The sequence below is a fragment of the Neophocaena asiaeorientalis genome, unplaced genomic scaffold (genome assembly GCF_003031525.2).
Source record: "Neophocaena asiaeorientalis asiaeorientalis breed wild unplaced genomic scaffold, Neophocaena_asiaeorientalis_V1.1 scaffold4, whole genome shotgun sequence".
NCBI lineage: Eukaryota > Metazoa > Chordata > Mammalia > Artiodactyla > Phocoenidae > Neophocaena > Neophocaena asiaeorientalis.
This window is the reverse complement of record NW_020173682.1, coordinates 3932421-3944280: the sequence shown is the minus strand read 5'-3', so window position 1 is coordinate 3944280 and position 11860 is coordinate 3932421. Positions and strand designations below refer to the sequence as shown.

At 41.9% G+C, this 11860-nt stretch overlaps 1 protein-coding gene across 1 annotated transcript in view; it reads left to right on the top strand.

Annotated features, from left to right (window-relative positions):
* The window catches only part of ZEB1 (zinc finger E-box binding homeobox 1), a 192610-nt gene that overhangs the window by 116070 nt on the left and 64680 nt on the right, over positions 1-11860 (top strand). The window contains 1 exon segment of the mRNA XM_024750140.1: positions 1205-1405. Within this exon segment, the coding sequence (XP_024605908.1) occupies positions 1205-1405 (201 nt within the window).

The following is an 11860-nucleotide window of genomic DNA, read 5'->3' as shown; positions in this document are numbered from 1 at the left end:
TATATATATATATATATATATATATATATATATATGTATATGTATATATGCATATCGTTTTAAGCGTTTAGGTGATTACCTTCTTTCAAGAAAGCTTGGAAAATTTAAGGAAGAAATGGAAAGAATAACTGGAAGTGATTGTTGCTTAGCTACACAAACAAAGCTTTCTTTTTCCCCCTTCCTCTCACACTTATCTTAGCAAGTAAGAATCACCCGGCTAATTGTTGAAAAGAGGTATTCCCGTGACCATACCCCATGAGGTTCTAAATAATTTATTGCATTAGAGTGACTATTACAAGGACTCTAAAGAAAAAATATTGACTATACTATATAAGTTGTTTTGGTTCTGTGAGCTGTAGTTATTCAGAATTATTATATGTCTTTATAATGCTGGTGTGTTAAAGTTTATTGAAGCTCATTAAAAATGTGGAAGGGGTGCCTGTTTGAAAACTAAATGTCATGGTCTTTTTTCCTTCAGAATGATGGACTTACGTATAAACATTACTTAAATCATGTCTTAATTATGTGGAAATTTGGTTAAATTGGTTGATTCTTTCTGAAGTCAGTGTGGAATTAATAGGAAATGCATGGGCCTAATTGACAATTTGAAAATACCTTCATTGTGTTAAACTTGATGATGCATTTCTATTTTATTAGGAGAGATGAACTCTTTTCTTAAATTGCAATGCTTTAAAGATTTGAAGCCCTTGTGCTACGTAAGCAGCGTCATGTCATATAAACTCATTACGATTGGAGAAGATGTTTGATGTAGTGGTTAAGGACACAGAATATGGAACCAGACTCCTAGGCCTGCCACTTCCTAGATGTGTGGTCTTGGACAAGATACTTACCTTCCCTGTGCCTCAGTTTCCGCTTCTGTAGAACAGGGATATAAGCAGTAGGCGGTAGGCAGATCCTGTGGTCATGGGGCTGCTAAAAGGTTTTTGGAAGAATTGGTGAGTTACTCTCCGTAAAACGCCCGTGCGCATAGCTAAGCATTTAATAAGTGTGGCTACTGTTACTTGCCTTTTTGTCCACCTGGTATCTAGGAAGTGCTGTGTGCGTGCATGTTATCAAAGAAATTAGCTGCTTACATTTTACAGTCTTAAAACTTAAAACTTCTTAAAATTTCTTTGTACTAAGGTGTGAAAACCAGCTTTTGTACTATTTGGTTTTGATTATTTGTTTCTTGTTTGTATTACAGTTACAAACTATAATACTGTGGTAGAAACAAATTCAGATTCAGACGATGAAGACAAACTCCACATTGTGGAAGAAGAAAGTATCACGGATGCAGCAGACTGTGAAGGCGGCGCCCCAGAAGATGGCCTGCCGACAGACCAGGCAGTGCTACCTGGGAGCAGCGCAAGGGAAGGGGACGTGAAGAGCTGCTGGGAAGACGATGGTGAGTGCAGTTTTTCTGGTAATGTTCTATTCTCTGGATTTTTTTTTTAACATCTTTATCGGAGTATAATTGCTTTACAGTGGTGTGTTAGTTTCTGCTTTATAACAAAGTGAATCAGCTATACATATACATATGTTCCACATCTCTTCCGTCTTCTTTTAAAAAATATATTAACTGAAACGATAAATTGGATGAAAAGTTTGAAATGAACTGTAATTTATTTGCTGTTAATCAGTAGAACGTCTCCTTTTGCTTACCAAACAGTACATTCTAAAGTCAGTGTGGGATTAGTAGGAAATGCATGGGCCTGATTGACAATTTGAAAATACCTTCATTGTGTTAAACTTGATGATGCATTGCTATTTTATTAGGAGAGGTGAAAGTTATTTTGACCATAACTTGCATGTAATATATTGATCCATATAATATATTGAATTTTGGTAGTTTTTTAAAAACCAGAATCAAGCTTTCCCCATACTGTTGATGTAATTGAACCTATCTTTAATTTCATACTGTGACCTCAAATGAAGAATCTACTTAGAAACCAACAAAGTATATTTTGGTATAGTAACATTATAAGATAATTCAGTGTGCAAAAATCCCAAATGCAGGTAAATCATGGGAATATTGTTAGTGTTTGTAAGCATCTCCCTCCCTCCCTCACTCCCTCCCTCCCTCCCTCTCTCTGTCTCTCTGTCTCTCTCTCTCTCTCTGTCTCTCTCTCCCTCCCTCCCTCCCTCTCTCTCCCTCTCTCTCTCTCTCCCTCCTTCCCTCTCTCTGTCTCTCTCTCATGGTTCTTTCACTTGCTTTAAATTTCTCCCCGAGTGAACCCTTTACAAAAGTAAAGCATGGTTGAGTGGAAGGAGCAGTGAAAGCAAGGAGCCCCCACTAGTGCCCTTGCAGTGAGCGAGCATTGTGTCTAACCTTCCTCCCCGTCTGTCAGATGAAGGTGCTTTTTCTTCCAGCTCTAAAATGTCTCCTTTCTACTTTTCCCAATAAACTATTTAGCCTATCCTGTGAGAATTTAAGCAACAGTGGGATAAAAAGAGAAGGATGTGGACGTGGCAGCTGTTGTGAATTAGAGGGATCGGGGTGGGGGTCAGGCTCGGGGCATCAGCCGAGGCAGAGAGGAGCAGGTGAAGGGACCAAGTTCAAGGTCAGGCAGAGAGAAGCTGCCCAGCAAGACTCAAATTCAGGGAAGTCATCTCAACAGGACGTCAAAACTCAGGCTAGACAGTCAGGGGAAATGGGTCAGGTATGCAGGCCCAAGAATCTGGGTAACCAAATGTGGAAGCTGAGATAAGAGTCCAAAGAGTAGGCACAGGGTGACAGGAGTTAACAAATTTTATAGCTAACAAAGGACCTCTGGAATCGCGTAATCAGCCCCTCCCTCGTTTTATGGCGTTACTCATCTGTGCATTCAGCAGCTCTGCAGGAATGGGGAGGCAAACTGGAGTAAGACTGTCTCTGTGTGAAAGGAGCTTACAGTTTAATGTGAGGAGGGAAGTAAGTCACAAAGCCATTATAGTTCGATGTAGGTGTAAATTTAAGAGTTATGTGGGAACACGAGGAAGGAACACCTACACCTGAGAGAGGAGAAGTCCTAGAAGGATTTCCGAGTGCAACAGTGCTGGGCTTGAGTCACAGAGGACCAGTAGAGGTTCAGCAGGCAGAGGAGAGGCACAGGAGGTGCTTTTGCAGCAGAAGGCGCATCATGGGTGGAACCACAAAGATTTGAACAAATGGGGTTGGCAGAAAACAAGCTCAGAGAAGTAAACAAGGGAAACGCTATGAAGGGCGTCCTGTGCTAAGTCAAGGAATCTGAACTTATCCTGGAAGCTGTGAGAATACCAGCACTGATACGTACTTTAGAAATAAGTCTGGTAGCAGTGTGGAAAAAGACTCCTGGGAACAGGGGTGTCTAGAGGCGGGAGGCAGTGTCCTCAGTAAAGAGGCTTAATAGTTCAGGCAGTGATGAGGGTTTTGGAACTAAAGAAGTGGGCCTTGGGATGGGAATAAAAGGGAGAGATTTGACAGAAGTGTAGGGGGTAAAATATATTAAATTTGGTTGATTCCATGTAATTCTGTGTAATTGAGAAAGAAAGGCTGACATAACTCCCAGGTTTCTGGAAAGTAGAACCCAGGGAAGTTAACTTGCTTATTCATTATCACAGTTGGTTAACAGCAGGGCTGATAACCTGTTAAATTGTAATACTGAGCTCAGAACTTTGGGGAGCAGCTGTTTCTTAAATATTTACTGTTGGTAGCCAGAACTGATCCATTGGTGTCATTGATATGAAGTCTTAATACAGAAGCAAGAAAGAAACGATTTGTCTGGAAAAGGGGGAGATCAAGAGAATGAGATAGAGGTAAAAAGAAAGATGACAAAATCAATGAAGAGGTTCTGTTTCTGAAAATACATTTGGATAGATTATTTGGACCAGTGTTCTCACTGAAAATAACTATAATGATATTAAATTTTTAAATAAAGAAATCTTCTTGAAAGATTTAAAGAGCTAACTAGATAGTAAGACATTAACAGATTATATATCTAAGTGGATACAGGAAGCCATAGAAGTCAGCAGAGCACAGCATAGAAGACTCTTTGGCCTTGAGGACATTTGCCTCACAAGGGTAGCCTAAGATGTGGTTTTCAGGCCTCTGAGAAGAAACAAAGCCTTGGACCACCAAAGCGTTAGTAGCAGATCCTCCCGTAGTATGGACTACATCCTGACTATGATGAACTAAAAGCAAACCCTCTACCACCCCTACCATCCTCAGGAGTTAGCAAACAAAATTGCCTTGACTAGGGATTGGGGGAATGGAGGATTGTCTCTGAGAAACAGTAACCACAAGCTGTCATGCACTGATTTATAGCTCAGATTCGCATCACTGGGCAGCCTGATAAAGTTCAAGCCATAATTGAGTCCAAAGTGGACCTGCTGCCCTACCCATAGACACCAAGCAGACGCAAAGCCAAATCTTCTGGAGGAACATACCTTCATCGCAGCACTGTAGAAGTTTCCCAGATAATTCAGCAAGAAGACAGCAGTGTGAGTGAGAACTACCAGAAACAAAAGGAAGAAGAAACTGACCCATAAGGACTTTAACTATCTGATACAGATTATAAAATGACTGTCATGTTTAAAGAAAACACATGCAAACTTGAAATTACCTGCTGTGGTAGAATAAAATACAGTAGAATCAACAGATTTTAAGAACCAAATATAACTTCTGAAAATTAAAAAAAATAGAATAATAGAAATTCAAATTCAAAGGATAGGTTTAACATTAAAGTAAGCAGAGCTGAAGAAAGAATTAATGAATTGGAATATAGGGGGAAATTTATACTAAATGCAACTCAGAGAGACAGATAGAAAAATCCTGATAAGAGACATGCAGGATAGAATAGAAGTTTCTTCTACTCTTAATTCTAGGAGAAGAGAGAACAGGGAAGCAGCAGTATTTGAAGAGATAATGGCTTAGATTTTCTTCAGTCTTGATGAAGGACACCGGACCACAGATTCAGGAAGTTCAGTGGATCTCAAGAAGGATAAATAAATCTATCCCCAGTCACATTATGGTGAAATTACAGATTATCCAAGACAAAAATAAAACTCTTAAAAGTAAACCCCCCAAATTCAGATTATGTTTGAGAGGGTGGCAGTTGGACCGACAGCTGAATTCTCTGTAAAAACAGTGGAAGCCAGACATAGTGTAAAGATGCCTGCCAATACAGAATTCTGTACTTCACAAGATATCTTTTAAGAAGGGAGGTGATGATTTCAGACAACTTTCAGGCAATGAAAACAGAAAATGTGTTCTCAGTAGACCCTTATTAAAGCAAGTCTTAAAGAATTTATTTTAGGCGTGAAGAGAGAAATCCTTGTTAGAGGTCTGAGGTGTAAGAAGAACAGAGAAAATGACAAGTACATGGTAAAGATAGATAAATAGTATTTCCCGGGCTTCCCTGGTGGTGCAGTGGTTGAGAGTCCGCCTGCCGATGCAGGGGACACAGGTTTGTGCCCCGGTCCGGGAAGATCCCACATGCCGCGGAGCGGCTGGGCCCGTGAGCCATGGCTGCTGAGCCTGTGCGTCCGGAGCCTGTTCTCCGTGACGGGAGAGGCCACAACAGTGAGAGGCCCACGTACGGCAAAAAAACAGTATTTCCCATGAAAATACTCACAAAAAAACGGGTGTAGCTAAATTTATTTCAGATGATGTTGACTTGAAGGTTAAAAGCATTATTATGGATAACAGGATCATTTTATTCTGAGAATAAACCCTAGAGGTCAAGGGTAGGGACACAAAGACCAGCAAAGAGTTATTACGATACTCCAGGGCAGTGACTTGAATCAGGACAGTAGAAGTAAAGGTGGTGAGGGGTACCAAATTCTGGTTATACTTCGAAAGTAGAGTCACTAGGGTTTATTGATGGATTATGTCAGGATTGTGAGAGGAAGAGGGGTTTAAGATGATCCCATGGTTTCTTCCATTTTACAGTTAGGTTTGGAGGGAGCTGATTATGACACATTTATTACTCGTAATCTTGTTGGAACCAGTCCCACTTGTAGCTGGTTTTGAGTCTGATTCTGTCTTTTGTCCTGTCCATTTCCCTCTGTCATCCAGAAGTGTGATGAGTAGGGCCAACGACAGACCTAGTGGCACTAGCCTTCTTCTGTTGTCATCACTCTCTAAACCACCACTTTTAAATAAATTTATTCAACCATTTTTAAATCCATCCATGTCTTCTAAAATAAATATCATATGAGATCATGCCTCCTAGTAATACTTTAAAAAATGGATATGAGGCCAGTTTATATGACTTTTTTCTTTGAACCCATCCTGAATGCTAGTGGTCAATGTTTTCTTTTTCTTCTCAAGTGCAGACAACATAGTACCTTTATAATCTATTCTAGAAAACATTCTCAGGATGGAAGTTAAATATCTCTGATCTGTAGTTTACAAAAGGAAGTCAAAGGTAGACTATGCAAATTGAATGACTTAGTCCATATCTCCTAATCTCAACGGTTACTCACAGATCATAACCAGTGATCAGGTCAGTGATTTATCTTCAAAGTCTTTTATATTTTCTGAAGATAATTTTGTATGAGCCAGGAGACCAAGTGCTCCTGTACAGCGACGTATCTGTCATGAGGTTGATTCTCTTTTGCTTCTTGAACTTCATACTTTCTGGAAGAGAAGATCAAAACTAATTCTTTTAGTTCCTGGCTGCCTGTGGGATATGAATCCAGGCTCTGCAACATGACAGACCAGGGCCAGTACGGCCCAGCTCCACCACGTCTTCCCAGGCTTGGAGTGGTACCACGCCCTGTGTCCAACCCGTTCCTCTAAGCTTCCGTATCCTGTCCCCTCTCCTGGACGTCCTTCTGTCCTGTCTGTCTCCTCCTCTGTGACCCCTTGTCTGACCCCCGCAGACACAGTAAGTGTCAGCAAAGCTGCGTCTGTCTGTCACTCTCCCACATCGTGCTGTGACTGACTGATCACTCTGTTCCACCAAACACTCCTGAGGCCACACACTGTATCATATTGATCTCTGTCTGTGACCACTGACGCCTAATACGTATTAGATGCTTAAGAAATCTCCTGCAAGTGAGTGAATGAGTTAAGACGTAAGACGTTTTCCTTCTTTTATTTTTAATCTTCATCAATTATACCATCAGTTTCAAGAAAATGTTTTTCCCTTCCTTGCTTTCCTTAACATTTTGAGAGCTTTAGTTCTTCTTCATTTTTTATCTTCCTGACACTACTTGGACCTTACGTTGTCTAAACTCCTATATTCATCCTTGGCTATGTGACATTCTTTCTGCTCTTTGTAAATTTACTTTTGAAATCTGAGCAACCTGGAAGCTCCATCTGGGTGGCACTTTTCTTTCTTTCTTTTCTTAAACTTTTCTTATATAAAATATGAATAGAGATTAAGGAGTTTTCTTGGCTGGCCCACGTATAAGGCATCTAGGAAGTAGTAAAATAAGATAATCACTTAATCCTTTATCAACTGTTTTAAAAAGAACTATAGAGACTTCTTCTGGAAAGATGGAATAGATACACTTTTCCCTGTTTCTTCTGCTAAGTACAGCCAAAACCTGTGGATACTACATGTAAACAAGAAGACTCTGAAGGTAGGTGGAGGGAAGAAGGCAGGCTCGTTGCCTCAGGACCCGAGGAACAACCCAGCAGTGAGTCCCCTGGGCTTTCTCTCAGCCATGTGTCCCTCGTGGATCAGAACCTCAACACCTGGTAAGCAGGCGGCTTGTGGACACTACCTGCTCTAGTCCAGCCACGGGAAGACGGCAGCCCTACTGCCCACCCTCACCAGCAAAGGCTAGTGGGGAGCCCAGCCTTCCACACTCGCTGAAAGGAACCTCCCCCCATGGTGATGTCAGAGACCAAGTAGGGAGCTGGGACTTGGGTACCCACTCAGCAGCAGTGACCATGGAAACACCGTGGAAACTACGCGGTAGCCTGGCCTTCCATCCCACCGCCCGCAGTGGTGACAGGCATGCCACCCGCTCGTGCTAGGAAGCCTGGTGGAGACTGAAGGCGTCCACCCCCGCCCGCAGGGCCAGCGGAAGCCACGTGGAGCGCGGTGATGAAGCACCTCACCCTTCTCAGCCTGAGCGGGATCGGGAGAGCCTGGCCGGGGCCTGGACCCCACCCACCCAGCCGTAAAGAGCAGCGCCTCTCCCCAGGTGCAGAACAGAGGCTGAGGGAGGAGCCCGCACCTCCCCCGCCACGGCCCAGGATGGGAGCGTGCCCGCCTTCCCACGGGAGATCCGGGGTCTCCGTCTCCTTTCAGAATAGCTGAATGTCTAGGTGTCATTCAAAACTCATTTGTCACACTGAGAGCCAGGAAAGTTTCAACTGAAGTAGAAAAGACAATCAACAGACACCAGCACTGAGGTGACAAAGATGCAAGAATTATGTGACGTGGGCGGTCATGTGATAAAAGTGCTTCAACTCCCAATCGTGAGCACCCTTCAAGCTAAAAGATACAGTCTTCACAAAGAAACAGAAAATACGAGGAAGCACCAGGCGGAAAAGTTAGAACTGAAAAATGACTGAAACTCAGAACCTCAGCACGCAGACTCTGTAGCCGCGTGGAAGGGTGGGAGGAGGATCGGCGAGGTTGCAGCTGGAGCAGGAGAGTCGTCCAGCATGAACGACAGAAGGAGACAGACTGCAAAAAGAACAGAGCCTAAGCGACTCCTTTGGATCTGATGTGCCTGTCATCAGAATTCCAGGAGAGAAGTAAGAGGACGGGCCTGAAAAAGTTTTCAGAGAATTAATGGCTGAAATTTTTCAAAATGTGGCAAAAGACACGCACTCACGCCCCAAACAGGATAAATCCAAAGAGACCCAGGCCAAGATGCATCATAGGCTAACTCCAGAAAACTAAAGCCAAAGAAAGAATCCTGAAGGTAGAGAGAGGAGATGCCTTTACCTTTAGGGGAAAACAGTTTAAGTGACAGAGACTGCTCGTAGGAAACCATGGAGCCAGCCAGAAACAGGACACCTCAGATGCTGAAGAGAAGAATTGTCAACCTGGGACTCTACATCCTGAAAAGAGATCCTTCAAGGATGCAGAAGAAATCAGGACACTTTCAAATGAAGAAACACTAAGAGGGTTTGTCCCCAGCACACCTGTGCTAAATGAATGGCTAAAAGCAGCTCTCTGAACAGAAAGGAAGTGATAGAAAAGAAATCTTGGGACATCAGGAAGGAAGAAAGCACAATGGCAAGAGTGAACATATGACTACATGCAGTAGAATCTCCTCTTCTGGATGTTCCAGTTACGTGTGATGACAAAGCAAACGGCATGAGTGTGGGCAGGATAAATTAACGAGACAGAGTAAATATCAATACTTTCTGATTTGTATCGTGTACAAGCTACCTCAAGTTCTGTTTGACCAAATCTTATGGTAAATTTGATACTCAAGTCATAGGGTATTGAGAATTACACATTAATTCCTACCTGAACATAACTATTTTCACGTGAGCCATTATTGTTCAACACGCATTGTTGAGAGAACATATGTTAAAGAGACACTGAAAACTACTTAAAACTCCTCTGAAGAAAAAACCCTCAAATTGGAGATACATTCCTTTCATAAATAAACTATATTTCTAAACCAACATAAAGGGCTAATTTCTAGGCTTTACCATAGCTAATTAAATAATAAAGGTTTATGTGTGTCACACCATGTTCAAAACAATGTTGCCTGACCAAGTGGAACAAACCAATAAACATAAAACCGCTCTTTTGATAAATAATTTTGACCAAAGTGAAAAATCAGTATCAGCCACTGAAAACCTCAAGTCTGGATAATTCTGGCATTCCACCACTTAAAAATATCCTTTCCCACTGCTAGAGTTTAGAATTTCATCTGAGAAAAGGGGCACAGCAGATTGGCAACACTGCCCAGCAATGCAAGGCAACCAAGACTTTTCGCTGGAATATTGGTTCAGAATCCTCAATAAGTTAATTTAACTTCATGACTATCCAGGTTAGTAACTGTTACTGGTTTATTCAGTTGGCTACCATTGTGGCCCTTAATCATTCCTTCAAATGAAAGTTCATGTGATGAGGCCTCGGATCCAGAGCACTCCTACCCTTGAACTGTTTTATGGCTCCTCAAGGCGGTCCTTGTGGCTGAATTTGAAAAATTATCTGTCGAACTGGACCTGGTTGACCAAACCAGCCTGATCCTGGAGCAGAAGCAGAACACTTGAGTTACGGCCAGTGGAGCTCGCTCCCAGAGGCAGACAGTCCCCCTGCCTGGCCACCGTTTCTCTCAGGAGACCCAGCTCCACTGCTGGTCTGTGTTCTTTACTTTTTTGGTGCATCCTATAAATAAACTACTACCCAATGTGACAAAACAAACAACAAAAACAAGGAAGGAAAGCTACGGGAGCCACGCCGTCTACGCCAGTTAGTTACTTTAAAGACTTTTAAGAAAAAGGGGAAACAGTAAAGAAGAAAGCAGTCAGTGACATTTAGCTGTGCCAGAGACCAGCACATGAAACTGATACACAGCTGCAGCAGAGTGCAAATCAAGGGTCTAAATATATTGGAAAATACATGCTATCGAGATGTTAATTATGCAGTAAGCGCCTTGAAAAATCTCTTCGTATCTGGGAGTGAAATCTCAAGTTAGGATCAAGGTCTTAGATTATAGAGAAGATGCAATAGTTTCATCGTAGATACTAAATTAACTAGGACATGTTCACTTCTAAAAATGAAATTTCTAGATTCTTTAAGCCCTGTTGTTTTAAAATACTATAAACTTGACATTTTTTTTTAGGGAAGATAGTGTAACCTGGCAGTGTTCCAACATGTCATACTTATCTGACAAGAGTTTCTTGTGGTTCAGCCAAAAATTCTCATGCTTGTGTCAGTTAAACGTTCTTAAATATACACACTCTTAACTTTTGAGACACCTGTTTTATAGGCCCCTCATTTTTTTAGCTTTTAAAAAGTATATGAAACTAATCCAATAGTATAAAATATTATTTAATAGATTGGCTATTTCTTAATGCTTTAAAATTGCTGAGTTTAAAAAGTGATCCCAAGTAATAGCGACTTAACCATTTTTCTACTTGAAGTTTTTTAAACTCTGTGGAAATGTACGTGTTTACAAAAATGCCAAGTCAGTGAAAACTTCTCTAAAATAAAAACATGTAAAATTCTGATCTTGTAGTCCATAGCAATAAGGCTTTCTTGAATACAAGTTATAATAAAATAAGTAATCTGTGCAAACGGTGCATCAATCACTATATAACTCATTATCGAGCCAAATTATCCTCACGTCTCAAGATTCAGCCTGACCTACTCTTTGGAAACTTTTCAACCAAGGATGGTTGGTGTGTGATGTGGACAAAGCTCCCCCGCGGCTCCGTGTCTTCACTGTACTCTGTGCCTCTTGAGCGCCTCTTTTGCGTCTGTAAAATGAAAAGACTGGGCCAGATGACCACGGAGGTACTTTTTAGTTCTACTTACAAGGGGATCCCACTCCATTTGCGCTAATATGCGACCGTACTATTGAAGTGCCTCTAAATACCTAAGTGTTAAGAGACAGCCCTGGCGGAGGAGCCTGGGCTGTGCCCACAGTGTGAGCCTCAGCCGTGCCCTCTGCCCTCCTGCAAATCCCAGCCAAACACAGGAGCTGCCTGGAGAGCAGTGTGTGCAGCTCCTTTGTCATCAGCTCTACTGCGCGTGTTCCAAGTACTGCTTTCCAAGTTACGTAGGTTCTTTCTTGTCTTCCCCACCCCTTCAGTGTGTGATGTCATTCATTTATAATACAGTTAGGTTCCTTTGTTGGTGTTTGTATTTCATTTTTTATTCTGTCTGCTGAGTGATTTATTTTGGGGGGGGTGGAGCGGGGAACAGGGACATTGTCGTGGCTGTAAAGGTGTACCGTGCAGAAAGATACA